At 46.4% G+C, this 19,705-nt stretch overlaps 2 protein-coding genes across 3 annotated transcripts; both read left to right on the top strand.

Moving 5' to 3' along the window:
- The first annotated feature begins 3,059 nt into the window (after window positions 1–3,059).
- LOC146496922 (uncharacterized) lies at window positions 3,060–15,452 on the top strand. Of its 2 annotated transcripts, none has more exons than XR_014870634.1 (3): window positions 3,060–3,373; window positions 6,736–8,539; window positions 8,599–8,907. XR_014870634.1 is itself a non-coding variant. In XM_085140810.1 (3 exons), the coding sequence occupies exons 1-3, from the start codon at window positions 3,199–3,201 to the stop codon at window positions 12,722–12,724; spliced, it is 1,554 nt and encodes a 517-aa protein (XP_084996936.1). In that variant the 5' UTR covers window positions 3,110–3,198; the 3' UTR covers window positions 12,725–15,452. The 2 variants fall into 2 exon arrangements, 1 of the variants encoding a protein (XP_084996936.1); XM_085140810.1 differs by lacking the exon at window positions 8,599–8,907 and adding an exon at window positions 11,913–15,452 and having other exon boundaries at window positions 3,110–3,373; window positions 6,736–7,302.
- A 763-nt stretch (window positions 15,453–16,215) lies between these two features.
- LOC146496923 (uncharacterized) lies at window positions 16,216–19,631 on the top strand. Its single transcript, XM_085140828.1, has 3 exons — window positions 16,216–16,507; window positions 17,279–17,500; window positions 17,919–19,631. Exons 1-3 carry the CDS (start codon window positions 16,336–16,338, stop codon window positions 19,010–19,012), a joined length of 1,488 nt encoding a protein of 495 aa, XP_084996954.1. The 5' UTR covers window positions 16,216–16,335; the 3' UTR covers window positions 19,013–19,631.
- The last annotated feature ends 74 nt before the right edge of the window (window positions 19,632–19,705 follow it).

The following is a 19,705-nucleotide window of genomic DNA, read 5'->3' on the forward strand; positions in this document are numbered from 1 at the left end:
TTCCATCAGGTTAAACTGGTGAAGGTTTGAGGCCAGCACAGAGTGAATCCACAGTTCCAAATGATTTCAGGAAAACTGGGAAAAACTAAAAGGTCTAAAATGTACATCGATTGTCTTGAGTTCTCCTGTTTTCACACATGCACCTCTGCTCTCTTTGGCAGTGCGTCGCAGCTGATAATCCTCCATCTCCTCCTACACCAGCATCCTCCTCTGTCACACCAGTCCTCTGCATGTCCTCCTTCACTACACCCATGAACCTCCTCTGAGGTCTTCCTCTTTCCCTCCTGCCTGGCAGCTCCATCTTCATCCTCCTTTGTCTGATATATCCACCCTCCCTCCTCTGCACGTGTCCAAACCCTCTCAGCCTCTCCTCTCTGATGGACTCATGCTGCTCGCTGAACATGTGATCATCTTCAGCTCGGCCTCATGTCTTCGTGTCAGAGCCACCGTCTCCAAACTTTCCCTTTCACTCCCTTCACTTACGCTGCTGTCCTTTTGTCACAGATCACCCGTGACACTCTCCACCCTGCCTGTTTCGATGATTGACCCGAGTTATTTAAACTCATCTACTGCTGCCCCCTTCAGCTTCCCCTGTCTCCCTCTTTTTTACTGCACTAAGATGTTGACTTTTGACATGTTTTCTCACTCACCTGTCCTGTGCAGCTTGATTTCGGGTTTCCAGGTGATATCCAGCAGTCTGCGCTGACGGTCGATCTCTTCCTCGTACTGGACGATCGTTTTTTCAAACTCCAAGAATATTTGTTCAGCAGCAGCAGTTAGTCGCTCGTTGATAAACTCTCTCAGATACTGAACTGAAGGCATCGTTACTGCCACAGTCTCCGCTCAGATAAACAGAAATAAAACTACTAAGTGTTTACTTCCTCTGTGTGTCACAGTGAGAGGTTCCGACAGCGCGTCGGCGTCTAACGTTCGTTCCGCCTACACAAACGAAGCGTCCACGTGATAAAAGGTAAACACTGAAAACGTGCGAGCTCCAGTTTTAGGACGTTTGCAGAGTTTCAGACTAATAAGCAGCAGGAGAAACTATTGGGTGTGAAGAAGGAAAGTCAAATATAAAATCATCTTCGCGGAGATTTGGATTTTATTTTTAACCCATCAGAACATTTTTGATGCTTAAAAGTTGCAAACTCTAAAACATTCCTGTTGTTCGTTTTCAGATCTAATAATGGGAGTCTGTTACTTCCTGATCGTTGTCTCTTGAGTCACCACAAAGCCTGGATGCAGTGTAGATGAAACTGCTTTCAGCTGCGCCTTTATTCACACCGGGCAGCTCCACATGTTAGCTTGGGTACGTTTTACTCCAGATGTCCTTCCTGATGTGTCCCTGGGGGGATTTGTGTCTGCTCTTGGGGTCAAACCAGGAATTTTTCACTTGTTATATGTAAACCCCCACACTATCTCCTACCCTGGAGCCACATCTGTACAACAGATCCTGGAGGAACAGGAAATATGTGCAATAACAATGTTAAAGACTGTTTGTTGTTAAATGGCTCATGATGTGAGGATATTAAATTACATCTGGATTAAATTCAAAGGATTTTGATCAACTAAGCATGTCTAGAATGATGTGAGCCATCTTTCAGACAGACAGGCCTGCGTGACATCGGCTGGGATTGGAAAGCGTACGATATCAGGCAGATTTTCAGGAAAACATTCATGAGTCCATACGTTGTTCCCTCATTATCCACCTTTTCAGGGCACTGACCTGTTCATCACAAGCAGCTGGAGGTTACATCCTGGCCTCCAGCAGATTTGCACATCATTAGTTTAGTCATGGAGTCACAGAGAAAAGGTGCCAGAGAACAGATCAGGGACTCAACTCAGAGTTTAAGCTGGCTCACATTTTTGAACAGTGCACCATCTGAGTATGATCACTCTGTTCACCCAGATCATTAATAACCTGAATGCTCTGTTATTACTACAGTTAACTGCAGCTTTTGGTGCTTCAAGAGTGGAGGGAGGGAAGTGAAAGCAGGTTCTCAGTGGGCCGGTTCAGTGGAAACTAGACTAAGACTGGGTGACAGGAGAAACTGGCCTAATGCAGTTTTCACTCAGGCCAAATGTAACTTGTTTTTAAACTTTATTTACAAACAACAGTATAACATACAAGGCACCATCATTAATCCAAACATGTAACATCCTCGGTTGAGCATTATAGCAAAAAACAAACAAACAAACAAAAAAAAAAAAAAAACAATAAACACAAAGCTAAAAGAGTTAGTACAAAAAGAAAGAACAGTCATTGAAGGATTTGAACCAAAGGCAAAAAATAACATGAGCAAAAAAGGGCAGTCATGATTATAAAATAGGGAGGCTTCTTTTTAACATAGATTAAACTTGTTAAATAAAACAACACGTTTATGAGCTTTCTTGTTATTCACAAGTTTCAGCGATTTAGCCCAGAGTTTAAAGTCATTCAGCCATCTGTTTATACCTGGTTTAGCTTTAAAGTATCTGCATTTGTGAATAAAATGTTTTCCCATTAACAAAAACGTCCTAATCAACAGGTCAAAATCTGCATTCTCAGCAAGTATTCCAAATTTTATTACTGTCACCGTCAAATGTGGTAACTGAATCCTCCTGAGCTGTAGCCGCTCCACATGTCAGTCCAGAAGGAGTGCACTGACTCACAGTAGACAAACAAGTGATCCAGACTTTCAATATCATCTTCACAAAATGTGCAGGCGTTCACATCTAAGTTAAATTTCCGTCTAAAGAAGTCATTGGTTGGATAAACCTCATTAATGATTTTAAAGTGAACCTCTTTTACTTTAGGAGAAAGAGGAAGTGAGGTATACTTTTTTCTTATCGCCTTAACCTCCATGGTCTCAAATTATTTAAGGATATAATTTCTTTTAACCGGATTAGGGCAAATTTCGTTTATCAAAATATTCCTGATCACTTTGTTTGTAAACCTGCTGTAGGCCAAACGTAACTGAGCCAGAAGTACAACAAGTCGCCCAAATGCGTCTGTGACGCGGGGTGACACACGCAGTGTATGCCCACCAATGACCTGCAGGGGGCAGCGGTGCGCCTGCGCTGAGTTCAGTCTGCCAGGAGAAGAAGAAAACCCACTCAAGGTTTATTGTTAGCGTAACTCCTGTGAGGGCTGGAGTGGAAGGCGGTGGGGTTTTCTTTCTTACCCTGTTTCAGGCCAGTGTTTCCGCAGGTGCAGTAATGATGACCTTACACCGGGACCTGAGACGGTTTATTAACGGGCGACTAACAGCTGCTGCTGAAGAAATCTTCCTGGAGTTTGAAAAAACGATCGTCCAGTACGAGGAAGTGATCGACCGTCAGCGCAGACTGCTGGAGATCACCTGGAAGCCTCAGATAAAGCTCAACAGAATAGGTGAGTCCACGCTCAGCGAGAAAAACACTTCCTAACCGGAGCTCCACGACACATTTACTCAGCCAGGAGCTGAACACGAGCTGCGGGACGGTAGGTCGTGTATTTCCTGCGGGGTTTGGATTGTTGCGGGAAGAAACGAGTGAGGCCGAACTAACATGGCTGTGATCGGCACACAGTCCGTGGGCCCAGCAGCACGCAGAGCTGGGCCGGGCTAGAGCCTCTGTCAGCGGACAGCGAGCTCTGCTGTTACGCGCGGGGTGATTGATGAAGCGGGAGTGCTGGGGCCAGGGTGGGGGAGAGGGTCACGTCATTACATACCTGTCACCTGACCTACCTGAAAACAAAGGTGAAAGTTCGACCTCTGACTATCTGCAAAGTGTCAGCGCCCTGCTGTCATTGGTGCTCTCAAACATGCTTGAAGCGTTGGAGGGAGGGCTGTTTAAGATGTCAGGGTAAATATCTGCTTCTGTGAATGAACCCTCCAGTGTTTGTTCTACAGCAAACGGTGGAGGCGTGTAGCCCTTAGTGGGGGTGAGACAGTCCTGAGGGACATTACATGAGTCAGTGTGTGTGTGTGTGTGTGTGTGTGTGTGTGTGCTTCACGCCGTGACTACAATGACCCGGATGACACAGACATGTACACGTCCTCCCTTCAGGGTTGCACCAAGAATCAGTGTAAAGTCTGTAAATCCGACATGTGGAGCTTCCTGCTGTGCAAACAAGTGTGAAAAATAGTAACTTTTATACACAAGGCGCAAAATCTTCTTTTAAACAGTCGGCCGCGTGTCTTCACACTTATTAAAGCCTGACTGTGGAAACATTTTCATCCAGCCTGTGTGATATTCCCCAGCTATGACACCGAGTACCAAAACCAACTGTTTTAGAAAGACCACGTTTCTGTTCATAACGTATCCAAAATCTGTGATCTTTGCTCTCATTTTTCAAATACACATCTATGAAACACTCCTTTGTCTTTCTCAATAGAGCCTCACCTGTGGGATTGTCACAGGGGGCTGTGGGGGGGCTCATGTGACCAAAGTGCTTTCAGTAATGGAAGGAAACACTGAGCACTTAGGAGGCACATCTGGAACAGTTTTGCTCGTACGTCGTATGGTTTTGCACAGATGTCCATGAAAATGCAAACAAACACACAATCAAAGCGTCAGTCCTGCATCCTCTGTTTGAAGAGTCGCTCGTGTTGTTGGTTCCTGCAGCTGCGACGGGGGTTTGATGTCATTTGATGTCGTGCATGATTAATAGCGCGAGCCACCCGCTGTAGCGCTGATTGCTGATTGTTTGGTGGCTCAGAGGAGAGTGCAGCTGCAGCTCAGGAAGGAGACAAAAAGAGACACCAGGGAGTTTGTTTGTTTTCCACTTCCTGCTTGAAGACAGAGCAGCGCCTATAAATAGCAGCAAGAGAGTGAAGAATCACATTTGAAGACATTACTCTGTGACAAACACGCCGTCGTTAATGTGTCGTAGATGATGAACTTGCAGTAAATGAGAGCGTTGGATGGAGAGGCCGGAGAATCCGTGTCTGGAGATTAATGAGAAGCCAAATGAGGAAACGGGCTCGACACTGTTAACAGCAGCAGCTCTGCTCGTGGTCACCTTCCTGTTTTTATTATTGAGCAACTCTGTGAGCCCAGATAAGAGGAAGTAAAGCTAAACGAAGAGTCAAAGTGGTACCAGTTTCTTTAAAAACACCACTCAGTACATCCCCGACTGACACGTGAATCAGCTGAGGAAGAACATCCGTGACGTGCAGACTCATACCTGCTTTTTCTGTTCCAGTATTTCCTTTTACTGACAGCAGACGCTGAGACACGTCACTCAAACAAGCCTGAGATCCCTGAAATTTGAACCCTGCTTATCAGAACTGTAATCGCTGCCTTTTTGCTGACCCAGTACTTTGAAATATCTTTGAGCCTTTCCGCCTCAGATCTCCACTCCTCTACGGTCTGCTGGTGATGCGTTCAAGGACTCGTTTAAATGCAGAAAACTACATGTGCTGCATACAGTCGCCTGCAGTTACTAATGCCTGGGATTTTGACTTGATCACAGACTGAATGAAACGTTAATGCTGTCTGACGTTTTCCAGTCATAAACTACATTCAGTCAGCCATCCATGTGCGCACACTCGAGTCCCTGAAACCAGTTTTGCAAACCTTTGCAGAACTGTGAGGTTTCCCCTGTTTACTGCTGCTGTGTGGTCGTTGTGCTCCTGGGACTCTCTCAAACACAATTATTGATCAATAAAGTTTAAAAGGATAAAACACACCTGACAGTAGGGCTGGGCCATATCATACCGTTCACTGTAACACCGGTATAATGTTGGGCAACGATAGAAAAATGAAATATGGCAATAGAATATGGGTAAAACGCGCATGTGCAGTGCCTTTGTTTTCATACGCACACGTCGGAAAAAGCATGACGACGAAAGTGGATCGTTGAATGAAACGATGAACCTGAACTGGTTTGTAAAAATGCTGCAGCTTCACTGGTGGAACTGGTTTAGCTTCCGTCCGTCAGATACACAACAAAGCACTATTTTTGGTAGAGCATGCTAGCGGGCCGTCGTTATTACCGTGTTGTTTGGAAAATACGGCGCACTTAAAATCATCCTTTGATTTTTCTGAAAGTCGACAGAGCCCCTTATAATCCCGTGTGCCTTATGTATGAACTCTGGTTGTGTTTACTGACCTCGAAACGATTTTATGTACACGGCGCTCGAAAACCTGTCAAATGTGTCAGTACGACTTTGCTAAACTACGAAGCCGCACCGCTTGATGGATTGTCGGAGCATTACGGCTATCGTAGGCGGAGCCTCGCGGAGTGATACGTACTCTGCTTCAACATAATATTACCGTATTGTGTGTGTATAACCTCTTTTTAAGTGTTGTGGATATTCTACATGGTTATGCTGAGGATGTGTCGGCCAGTTTCCACTGGAAACGCCTTTTGGTTAAACTGTCAGCAAAGAATTTGCACTGTTACATTTTTATATAACTTTAATGCAGATGAAAAACAGCTGCTTGTTTAAGTGAAAATACATTGATGGGTTTTTTTCGCACTAATAAAGTTGTGGAGTCGTAAAGTATTTTGTCTCGTGTCAGTTATATCGTTATCACAAATTTTCAAATGTATATCGTGATAAATATTTTTGGTCATATCGCCCTGCTCTACCTGACAGGAGGTAAAGTTTGTGGACGTGCAGCTAAAAGTATTTTGCACTCTGAGCTTTGCAAATGACACATGAAGCTGATTATCTGTTAATTATCGTTAAATTCCAGCTGTGTGTATGAGCAGATGTTTCTCTGTCATTGCACCGGTGACCTTTCTTTCTCTCTCCGACCCTGCAGGCCACCATGACTCCAACAGGGAGAAACTTGCTACAGAGCAGGAGAAGCTCTCCAGCCTGGAGCAGGAGTCACAACATGATCGTGATAAGGACGAGGCTCCTGCTGAACAGGAGCACTCCAGCCTGAAGCTGGATCCTCCTCAGCAACATGACTGTAATAAGGAACAGGTTCTTCCTGAGCAGGAGGGGAACGCCAGGCTGGAGCAGGAACCTCTGCAGGTTAAAGAGGAAGTGGAAGAACTCCACGCTAGCCGGGCGGAAGCAGCGCCTCCGCAGATTAAAGAGGAGCAGGAGGAGCTCTGCACCGCCTACGAGGCAGAGCACCTTATAGTGAAGGAGGAGGACGATACCTTAATGGTGACTCTTACTTACGGGGAAAGTGACAGTGAAACAGAGCCAATCAGCGAGCAGCTCCTGTCTCACAGCCCGCCTGCAGCCGAGAGCACGAACGCAGCCTCGGGATCGAGCGCAGACGCGGAGCCAAAGCCAACGAAGAGACTCGCTAAAAGCAGGAGTGACAGTGCAGAGTGCGCTCCCGTGTCAGAGAGTCAGGGCGATGCAGACGCAGGTAAAAAGCCTTTGAAATGTTACGTTTGTGAGAAAGTTTTTAAGGATAAGTCCCAAATAAAAAGACACGTCAGGATCCACACGGGCGAGAAACCGTTCGCGTGCAGCACCTGCGGGAAGACGTTCTATCAGATATACTTACTGAGATATCACGAAAGGACTCACACGGGCGAGAAGCCGTACTCCTGCAAAATATGTGCGAAAACGTTCAGGTGTAGCGACAGTCTGTTGGTCCACGTGAGAATCCACACGGGCGAGAAGCCGTACGGGTGCAAAACGTGCGGGAAGAGATTCATCTGCACGTCCAACCTGAAGAGCCACACGAGAATCCACACGGGCGAGAGGCCGCACTCCTGCAAAACCTGCGGGAAGAGCTTCACCCAGAGGGGCAGCCTGACCGTCCACACGAGGACGCACACGGGCGAGAAGCTGTACCCCTGCAAAGCGTGCGGGAAGCGTTTCTGTCAGAGCGGGACGCTGCTGATCCACATGAGGACGCACACGGGCGAGAAGCGCTACTCTTGTAAAATTTGTGAGAAGAGCTTCACTCAGAGCAGTCACTTGTTGCGCCACATGAGGACTCACACGGACGAGAAGTCGTCCTGAAGTCTCAGCAGGGGGCCGGGGTGAAAACGCCCGCCTCCCGGGTAATAAGCAGAGCGTTCGGATGAGCTCGGCAACCGGCGCCGTGCAGGGCGGCGTCATAAAAGCCGGCTTTGGCCCGTGTTAGGCTGAAGAACAGCACTGCATTTGAAGCTTTCACAGTATCGCTTTTATTCTAGTATTTAGGAAAGTCGCTGACCCGGGTCGCCGTCTCTGAAGTCTTAAACTCAAACATTCAGCGACGGCGCACTGACGGCCGCGTGCGTTCCCGGTGTGATGCTGTTACAGTGGATTCATGCTGCTCAGCTGCTTGTTTTTAATCTCAGTCTCTACGGTGGCTTTGCATGATTCTCTGCTCAAAGTAATCTTCCCCTGACAGCGAGCTGTGAGCAGCATCCTGCCTCCCTATAAGCTGCCTTTGTTTTGATTGGCTGCCTGTTATTGATGTATGGAGGGTGTCAGAGGCGAGACTGAACATCAGTGCAGGTATTAGAAAGAATAACCTTTTAAAAGCGGCGATTTCAGGCTACGTCCACACGTACACAAGTATTTTTCTAAATGGAGATTTTCCATTTTCAATAACAAAAAAAAAAAAGTAAAATCCACACGTGAATGTTTGAGATCTCCGTCCACATGTAAACGCAAAAACTTAAGTCAAACGCTGTTGAGAACGCGCCAAATCCTAACCATGCAGAAATGTTGGCCAATCAGAAGTCTTGAATAGAGCTGCTCAATTAATCGAATTTTAATCTCGATTACGATCTGGGCTTTCAACGATCATTAAAGATGACTGAGCCGATTATTAGCCCCTCCCTCCTGCTTTACTCTCGCGCTGCTCCGTGTGGCGAATCGAGCGCACCTCTCTGCGTTTCGAACACGCGTCACAACAATTAAGAGCAGCGGTCTCCAACCTTTTTTGCGCCACGGACCGGTTTATGCCCGACAATATTTTCACGGACCGGCCTTTAAGGTGTCGCGGATAAATACAACAAAATAAAACTAGTACTGGTACCGAAAAAAAGAAGATTTATTCATAACACACGTGAAAAGACCCAGGAAAACTGAGTAAACGATAAAACGATAACAAAATAACGCTGAAAACCGATAAAAACCCTGAAAACTATACATTTCACACCTGAGCCTCAACTCTCGCGGCCCGGTACCAAACGACTCACGGACCGGTACCGGTCCGAGGCCCAGGGGTTGGGGACCGCTGATTAAGAGGACCCGAGGGAAGCTCGGAAAGCTCAGCAGAAGTTATTTGGAGAGGAGAGTGATGCTGTTGGTTGAAAAGAGGTAAAAAACTCCAGTGGTGTGGAAACATTATGGGTTCAGTCAGACGTGGATCAAGTAGACACAGTGTGTAAACTTTGCTACAGTGTCGTAGCTGCACCACAGAGCAACACTGCAAACTTCACTAAACATAGATGTTTACATTTTTCATTTATTTCTTATATTGCAAACATTTGCACTGTTATCAGTATTTGCACTATTTTATATTATTTTTTAAAGTCATTATTCAACACATTGTTATTGTTAAATAAATATCGTCAAATAATCGAGATCTCAGTGAAAACAATCGTGATTATCATTTTTGCCATAATCGAGCAGCCCGAGTCTTGAAGGCCGGGGGGGAAAGAGTAAACACAGAAACGAGTCGTACGTATGGACAGACATTATTCCTCAACATCACACTGGAAACAGCAAAAAACCAAGAAACTGTGTTAGCGTGTAAATACTGCTGGTGGTGCGACTAACACCAACAGTTTTTGTCTCCACCACTGTAGAAATCCATCCAAGGCGCGCACCTGTGACGCTGCAAGACTAAATCCGTTTTTCTCGTCCACACGTAAACACAAAAACTGAGTTTTTAAATCTCCACCCTGGGAGGAGTTTAAATCTCAGTCTTCAGTGATCCAAACGTTTGGAGGGTGGATGAAAGGCCAAACGCAGAGAAAGAGCTGCATCTTCAAAACTACGTGTGGACGGAGCCTCAGTGCTGCAGATCTCCAGACTTTCAGTGAACGCGTCCATTGGTCATCAGACGAGCGCCGATACGTTTTTACCAAACAAACTGAAACTGAGGATATTTTTTAATATTTTTTTAAAAAAGCAGCTCGTTAAGATTCCCACCGTCGCACAGACGAGCTGGTTCTGTCAGATTAGCTGTCGCTGCAGACTCGACGCTCTCTCTCCTTTGGCTCATCTGAAACTTTAATATTCACGTATTTTAAACGGCATAAAAACAGAGCGCGGGCTCGTTACTGACACGTGTCTGCGTCTAACTTGGTGGTGAAATCAGAGCGAGCCGGGCTGTGTCTGTTCTCTCTCCTGCTGCTTTCATGGTTGTCGTGTTGCGTTGTCGTCTTCTCTGCACTTGTGGAGGATTGCGGTACAAGAGCAGCGTGAGAACGAGCTCCTGACCTGATGATGACACGCGCACATTACATGTGAACTGGACGATGATTGAGGCTAGGGATGCAACCATACCAATTTTTTCAAACCGATACGATACCAATACTTGGATCTGAGTACTTGCCGATACTGAGTACAAAAAAATGATACTTCTACCACACACACACACACACACACACACACACACACACACACACACACTGCCCGTGGATTTTCTCTTGACATTTTTCTTCACTTTTCCAAAACCTGAGTTAAAGTTGGCTGTTCCACACTGCTGACATTTTGTTTAGCCTAGCTACAGCAGCCTCCAGTTTCTCTTTTTTATCTGGAGCTGCCAGTCTCACTCGCCTAACCCTGTGCCTGTTTAGCGCGGGATGTCCCCCTAGTGGCCAAGCTAAAAAACTACAACAGAAATGACAAGCCACCCTCTGATTAATGAAATAAGTTGGTATCGGTTCATGGTATCAGTTAACTTTTACGAGTATGAGTACACACACATTTTACAGTATCGGTATCGATACCAGTATCAGTATCGGGTATCGGCCCCGATATCAGTATCGGGGCGGATACCCGGTGCATTAGGGATGCACCGATACCAGTAGCGGGTATCGGCCCCGATACCGATACCAGTAGCGGGTATCGGCCCCGATACCGATACCAGTAGCGGGTATCGGCCCCGATACCGATACCAGTAGCGGGTATCGGCCCCGATACCGATACCGGTATCGGTAACGGGGCCGATGAGGTCTCTATCGGTATCGGGTATCGGCCCCGATACCAGTATCAGTGCATCCCTAATTGAGGCTGTTCTTTCATTTCTACTCTGTAAGGGCGCTGAGTCCCACATGCCAGTGTTGTTGCTGTGTGCCACTCTTCCAGAGAATAAACATGCAGATCCAATCCATGCGGTCACTGGTGTTTTTTAACCCACGAGCAGCCAGTTTGGAGCAGACGCCGTCTTTGAGCTTTGATTTCTGTCGGCGATCATGCAAACAGCTTCATTTCAGAGTCCCTGCAGCTGCTCCTGAGGAGTAGAAGAAAAACTAGAAAGTGGGATTCAGGAGATCATCCAAGCATTCCTTCCTCTCCAGCTGACGTCAGGAGCGTGGGCAGAGAACCGCTTCCCCCGACTGAGTGGCCTCAAAGTCGGCTGGTAGTCCTGCTCCAGCAGCCGCAGTGGAAGATCTCCCAGCTCCACTCCCACCTTGTGTCCTTGTTATGTCTGCAGTCATAGCAAAGTTAATCCTAACAGATCATCTTTAGACGTCAGCTGGCTAAATAAACTCCTCGCAGATGCCTGGATGTTACACATCACTGATTTTACAGTCACTTTGTTTCCTGGTGGAAGCTGAAGGCGGATTTCTGAAGCAGCTTCTGGACATCAGACTGAACAGCCGGGCAGAGACGTGATGTCAGTCTTGTTGTGCAAACACAGAGCTGAGTGCAGACGGCAGAAGCTGCTCTTTGAATCCTGAGCTGTTATCTTATTTGATCGTTTGCACATGCGTTACCCCACAGAGCTCTGATAATTATAAGTGAAATATTTCTCCGGTGTTTTTCTGTCATCACATTCGTGTCATTCTGTCCCTCCAGACCTCCGACCGCGGCGCCTCTCCGAGGATGAGGAGGTTCTCGTGAACTTGGAGGAACCAGCAGCTCGACGGATCAAAGAGGAGGAGGAGGAGCTCAGCATCAGTCCGGAGGGAGAGCTGCTCGTTCTGGACGAGGACAGCGACACCATCATGGTGACTGTTACGTACGGGGAAAGTGACGACAGCGACCCAGAGCCGGAGCAGCTCCCCTCTCGCAGCTCTCCTGTGGCCGAGAGCCGGCGTCAGGACAGAGGCACCCACGTGGAATCTGGATCGGCGGTGCAAGCGATGTACAAAAGCGTGGACAACGCCCTGATATTCAGCGGCCCTGTTTACATGCAAAGCTTCAGGAATGAACCTCTGATGATGCAACAAGACATAAGCGACCCGGACGAGAAGCCGTACCCCTGCAAAATATGCGGGAAACACTTTCGTAAACGTTTTAATCTGGAGATCCACATGAGGGCTCACACGGGCGAGAAGCCGTTCTCGTGTAACGTGTGCGGGAAAGGTTTCACGCGGAAGGACAGCGTGATCCTGCACATGAGGACCCACACGGGCGAGAGGCCGTTCATCTGCGGCTTCTGCGGGAGGCGGTTCGGTCGGAAGGATAATTTGGCCTCCCACATGAGGATCCACACCGGCGAGAGACCTCATTCCTGTAAAATCTGCGGCAAAAGTTTCTGCCAAAGTAACGACTTGTTGCGCCACACGAGGACTCACGCCGCCGAGAAGCCCGTTCCCTGCGACGTATGTGGGAAAAGATTTCGGGACGCCTCGACGATGAATTTTCACAAAAAGAGGCACAAGTGAGAAGTCCGAAGTGTACAAATAAAAACATGTATGCTGTGACGTCATAGCTCTCTACCTCTGTCACATGTGGGCGGTTTGGACACGTTTTGTCTTCCTGTGCGTTGTGACTGCGTCAACTTTGAGTCATTTTAGAGTTACGAGGCATCGCTGACCGTAGGTACAAACTTTATCTTCCTCTGTCTGGATTATGTTTGCTTTCATCTGCAGCCGCATGAGGGTGAGGATATCTGAGCTGCAAAAGGTCAGAGTCTGCGTGAAGGTGCGATCAGAGTATCTGAAGTATGAAAACGCTCGCAGTGGAAGGACGGCCCCAGAAACGGCGTGGTGATGCAGACGTGTCGTGCATTAAGTGCCATTGAAGTTTCTGCAGCGTCAGCAGAGGTGGCTGAATTCTCCGGATACTAAGGAAAGGTCATACGGTGCTTCCTTCACTACGTCCTTTAGCAGAGGATCCTTCAGGCCTCGAGAGCCGGCGTCCTGCAGGTTTCAGACGTGTCCTTGATCCACAGCTGATTTAAATGGCTGAATTATCTCATCAACGCGTCTTGAAGTTCTCCAGATGCCTGGTAATTAACTAATCAACCTGACCCAGGGTGAGATCTAAAACCTGAAGGACACCGGCCCTCGAGGCCTGGAGGTCGACACCCCTGCTTTAGGAAAACGAGATGATGCCGTCGCGTTTCGGGGAACAAGCGATCAAACCAAGCGACGCGGCTCAGATCATGAAAATGTTAATCCTGTGTTTCCCATTTTATTCTGATTTGTTTGACCCGTGCAGGCTGTGATGAACCCTCAGCTGAAGTATGATCATCATATTGTGATATAAATAAAATCTGCTTCTTGTAAAGTTGTGCGATTTAATTTAATCTTAATTTGTTAAGATTGAGCTGTATAAAAGTATCAGTGGTTTAGCGTTCACCGTCATTCAGGCTCATCGTGGCTGACGTCTGTCCTGAGGTTGTGCTGAGTCTCTGCAGCAGGAGACGAGCGGACAGGAAGTGCAGTTAACCAGGATGTGAGAAACATCTGATTTCTCTTTATGGGCGTTTTTAACGTCAAGTAAATCTGAATAATCTTGATGTGTTAATACAGCTGCATGACGACGCGCCCAGAAACACGCCCAGCACGGCTGAACTGCCAGCAGTGAACTGATGAAGCCTGTAGCAGCACACAGGTGAGCTCGGAGCTCATCTGGTCCTCAGGATGTTGTCGTTTCATTACAGTGGACCCACATCAACAACATCCAGCGACAGCATCAGGCACGCTGCATCACAACAGTCGGACTCGCAGCTTTCCTTCACCTTCATGTAATCCATCGAGGACGAGAAACAGGAGGGAATTTGTTTTTTGGGAACCATTCATCCAAATTTCTCTGTAAAAGACAGAAGATGCTCTAAAACCATCACGAGGCACAAAACACAGTTTCAGCCTTGTAATAAAGTCTGGACAGTGATCAGATCAGAAACAAATCCATTAAAACAATCAAGATCCAAACTAAATGCTAACTTTGAGTAGTTAATACATTTGTTAAGGGAGCAGGAGACTGAAACCCAGTGAAAGATGGAGCAGAGAGGCACAAACAAGCCCACGGAGCAAAAACATCTCTCCACAAAGGGAAAGACGAGACCACACGGGACTGATTACACAACGAGACGCAGCTGGGAACCGAGCACAGCTGCAGACAATCAAGGCGGGGCGGCAATCACACAGGAGGGAAGACAAAGAGAGGAAGGCAGAGCATGTGAGGAGAAGCAATCGCTCAAATAAAACAGGAAGAGAGAACCAGGACGGCAACGAGAAGCAAAACAAACCCAGAACCATCAGAGTTTAACAGTAACCACGAGGAGTTTCATGTGTGTTTCCAAGAAGCTTTTGTTTACTAATCAGCAGGTAACAAAGGGAGACGATCACAGGATCATTTCTTCCCACAGTTTCGATGTCTTTGATGATTTCACTGCAGAGGGAAGAAAAGACCAAATAAAGAAGTAAAGTCAGTTACAGTAAAGGTGAAACATCCCACGGTGCAGACATCAGAGTCTAATCTGCAACGTTTCACTGTCAGCTTCACTTGTGCAGATCACATGACCTCATGATTTGTTTGTGAACAACATGACATGAAAGCAAATTCACAGTAAGTTTCCTCCAGAGCATATCTGCTTATTCAAAGGGCTTAAAGTTGACCTGATAAAAGGGCCTCAGCTGCCTGACTGAGGTTTAAGTGAGTCCAGTAAAAATACCTGTTAAAGCTTCACAAGGTGTCCTTATTCTTCAGCTGCAGTCACATAAATCTCCTGTTCAAACAAACTGCCCTTTATAATTGAAATGTGTGTTTATAGTGCAGCAGAAAGGCAACCGAGTCCAATAATGTAGACATGATCATCTAAAACATGAAACAGGAATCAGACACGGAGCTTAACTGGCAGCACAGAGGCCGACTTCAAACACAGCTGATTAAACCACAGGTGAAAACAATCAGGAAAATCACAGGGCAGGAAGTCAAACCAACACATGAAAGAAAATCAAACTTCAAAGTCAAACAGGAAATAATCAGAGGAGACGAAATCTAACATGAACGCAGACCGAGACATAAAAACAGAGACAGAAGGAGGACGACCAGCAGCACAAACACATGAACCAACAACCAGGAAGACCTGAAGCAGCTGAAGCTCACAACCACTAAAAGAAGAAGCACGGTTACATTCAGATAATGCAGGCTGCACGAGTGTGTGTGTGTGTATCCTTGGGCAAGATACTAACCCCAAGTTGCTCTCTGGTGCATCCATCGGAGTGCAAATGTCGTTAGAAAAGCACTCAGTTTAGAGTCAGTGAGAATGGGTGTGATTGGGTGAATGTGCATGTTGTATACAGCACTTTGAGCACTCCGGGAGAGTAGAAAAGCGCTGAATAAGAATCAGTCCATTTACCATTTACACACAGAACCAAAAACACTGAGATAATCATGGAAACAGAACAGAGTGTAAAATTCAACAAACTCAACATTAACTCAAAATTAAAATTAGAAACAAATTTGGAAAAAATTTGTTTTTTGGGGTTTTTTTGTCAAACAGAATTGTTTTGTTCCTAAATACGCCCACTCACTCGACGCCATTTTTCTTGTACATGTACAAACATTTTCTCATAATTTTTTCCAAATATTTAAAATTTGCCTTCTTGTTATTTGGCTATTTTCTCCAAAACCTTTATACTGTTAAACTACCAGAAATGTACCATTAGTGGTCATTTTTAAATTAAAATGTATTATTATTATTGTTATTGTTGTTATTTTGTTTGTTTTTGCAGTTTGTTGTTGTGCTTCTTGCCCTTTTTTGTCAATTTTTCTTGCTTGTTAGTTTGTTTTGTTGTAAACTGGTGAAAATTTCTTCATTTTTACTTTTTATTTATTTTAATCTTCAGTCTCAAACGTCTAAACGGACCGCAGATCGGCTGTGATCGAGTCCGGCTGCCCAACACACTCCTGTCTGTAGAGGGCAGCACTACATGTCACAGTCCACAAGCTGCTGGAAATTCATCAGACGAAGAAGAAATTCGGCGGAAGTAATCAATGAAAACTTGTTGTGTGTGAGCTGAGTGTGTGAGCTGTGTCAGTAACAATGCCTTCAGTTCAGTATCTGAGAGAGTTCATCAACGAGCGACTAACTGCTGCTGCTGAACAAATATTCTTGGAGTTTGAAAAAACGATCGTCCAGTACGAGGAAGAGATCGACCGTCAGCGCAGACTGCTGGATATCACCTGGAAACCCGAAATCAAGCTGCACAGGACAGGTGAGTCTGTGACGTGGAGCTCTGTGGGAAAGCTAGAATCATTTCCACGGGCTTTGTGACAGAAACACTGAGGCTAAAATCCTCAGAAACGGCAGAAGAAACGCGTCACGCTACACAGCAGCGAACGCAAACGGCATTAACAGATTACTGACGTCACGTCTTTGATCAGTGGTTGTTGATCGATGATCGTGATAATTTGCATATTGGTGATCATAAAGTGACGTCACGGTTTCAGTCATCGTGCACACGTGCTGTTTGTTTGGAAACCTGCAGTCTGAGACTGAAGAAGTCACCTGATGATGATGATGATGATGAACAGAATCAGCCTGTGGGGAGGTCACGGTGGACACGCGCACACGTTTTTTACTTTTAATGTTCATTGTGTTTGCAGCGAGTTCAGTGACGCAGTACTTCCGGTGTGACGGTTGCTTCTGTCACGTCTCCGTCCTGGTAGTTGCAGTAGAGACAGGATGCTGTGTGAAATACAGACACATAAACATGTGATGTGCTGATGTCATAAATCTGGACTGTATTCACAAAAGAACAGAAAACAAATCGTTTAACGTGAGAAAAAATGAGCCTTTCTTTGTCAGCTCAGTTTAAATGTTCACGTTTTCAGAGTCGAGTCGGATCCGCGGTTTTTTCAGATTTCTTCATGGATATCTGAAGCTTTGGCCACATAAAAATAATCAGCAGTAGTCGTATGTTTTAATGTGGTGTTTTCAATAAAGCACTCGACCTTTGCTTTCCTTGTGCTTTAAACATGTGCAGACGTCCCACAGCAACATGTCAGCAGGGAGGAGGAGGTTCTCCCCGAGCAGCAGCTCTGTGGCCAAGAGGATCCAGAACCTCCACAGATTAAAGAGGAACAGGAGGGAGAGCAGCTGGTAGTGAAGGAGGAGAGTGTAGACGTCGTCATCTGGAACGAGAGCAGTCCTCAGCGTGAACAAGAGGACGTCACCTGCAGCCCACAGATGAAGACACGAAGGACAGGTGTGTAGCATGAAACCATTTCAGTGAACCACAGCCGAGTGTGACTCCTGTGGATTTAGTCTCAGCAGAAGAGTCCATGTTTTCATTCAGTGACATGTTACCAGCTCCTCCTGATGCTGCCCGCACATTTATCCAGGCTTGGGATCAGCGGGAAGCACAGACAGGCTGTGTTTGTCTCCTCCTGGTCTCAAACCTGTGATCTCTGTCAGTGGAGCCACCGGGCACAAGTCACCTCATTAATGCTCTGAGCCTAATTTATCCCCAGCTGTTTGTACCAGACTTAATAGGACTAAATGCAAACATACCGACAGAATATTAGTTTACCTTCATCTCCTTCTCAGCCTCACTAATCCGTCATTTTTATTTCTTCTATGCAAAAGTGGAAATAATAACTTATTTCTTGTGCACCTTTGTTTAGACGTCCCACAGCAACATGTCTGTGAGGAGGAGGAGGTTCTCCCTGAGCTGCAGCTCTGGAACCAGGAGAGGAGCTCCAGTGTGGACCAGGAGGAACCAGAAGCTCCACAGATTAAAGAGGAGGAGCTCTGTCAGGAGGTGAGCCAGGAGACTGAGACCTTCATGGTGGAGGAAAGTGAGAAAGGAAGCAAGAATGCTGACTCGGGATTAACTGTGAGTTTCGGTTTAAACCCAAAAACGAGAAATCGCAGACGTCTCGGTGCAGACGACTCTCCGAGCCAGCGTCACTCTGACACGGCCAGCAAATCTGTAGCATGTGACGTTTGTGGAAAAGGCTTCAAGTATAGATCCCGGATGCAAAGACATCAGAGAATCCACACAGGCGAGAAGCCGTATCCCTGTGAGATGTGTGGGAAAGGTTTCTCTCAGAAGGATGCTCTGACTGTGCACATGAGAACACACACAGGTGAGAAGCCCTATGTTTGTAGCACCTGTGGGAAAAGATGCTTGACCTCGTCGACCCTTACCCGGCACGCCGCGGTCCACACGTGCCAGAAGCCCTATTCCTGCAAAACGTGTGGGAAAGGTTTTGCTCAAAAGTCTATTTTGCTGGTCCACATGAGAGTGCACACCGGCGAGAAGCCCTACCTGTGCAACATCTGTGGGAAGAGATTTTTTAAATTGTCAACGTTTAACATGCACATGTTTATCCACGCAGATGAAAAGCCGTATTCTTGCCAAACGTGTGGGAAAGGTTTTAATCGAAGAACTGATTTGTACGTCCACAGCAGAATTCACAGAGGTGAGAAACCGTTTTGTTGCCCAACGTGTGGCAAGTCTTTCAATCGGCGCAGTAATTTATTATCCCACACAAGAATCCACACGAGTGAGAAGCCCTATTCCTGTGAAACATGCGGGAAGTCTTTCAATCGAGGCAGTAATCTGTTACGCCACATGAGGTCTCACACAGGGGAGAAGCCTTATGTTTGTAAGAGCTGTGGGACCAGGTTCGCTGACTCGTCGTCACTTAAAAGGCACAGAGGAGGAGCTGCTGAATGTGGAAGAAAACCTCCTCCTGAGAAACCACACAGCTGAGAGGCCGTGACTGTATCAGCGTTACTGCACCACGCAGCGGAGACGTCCTCTTGCTGTGCACCATGACATCCGTCACTGAATTAGAGATAGTGGCACTAGCAGTGGGAGTGGGCGTATGTTTTTGAGTCTAAAGATATGTTTTGAGTCCGTGTGCCTGTATGTGGTTCCTGTGGTAATGTCAATTTCCACAACAGCCTCTGTGGGATTTTGTCACAACAGTGGGAAGTGGAGGGGAAGCCACTGGGAGTCTGAAGTTTTCAACAAGCAGCTTCTATAAGTTCTCTTTCCTTCCAGAGTCCGACGAACATTTTCACCTTTACATTCGTCGCTGTGGCTCACGTGCTCCTGAACTTTAGTGTGGCTGTGCCACGAGCTCATTTTAGCCCATCAGTTTTCTCCCACTTATCTGGGACTCTCTCTCTATCCACCTGCTCGTCCGTGGAGCGGATTTGCAAGTGTTCTCAGCTGAATCATGGGGTGGATGCTGTGTTATTGGACTCTACAGCTCCAGACTACACAGGGTTTAAACCAGACGGCAGAAAGATTAAACACATTTTCATCAGGTGTATAAATATCAGGTGTACAGCGTGTTGTCAGCCTGGTACCCTACAGAATAAAGAACAAATATGAAAATGTGTCTTTGTTGTTTTTACTGCATTTTTAAAATAATTTCTTTGCTTCATGGATGGATGT

Source organism: Neolamprologus multifasciatus, chromosome 18 (assembly GCF_963576455.1).
Source record: "Neolamprologus multifasciatus chromosome 18, fNeoMul1.2, whole genome shotgun sequence".
NCBI lineage: Eukaryota > Metazoa > Chordata > Actinopteri > Cichliformes > Cichlidae > Neolamprologus > Neolamprologus multifasciatus.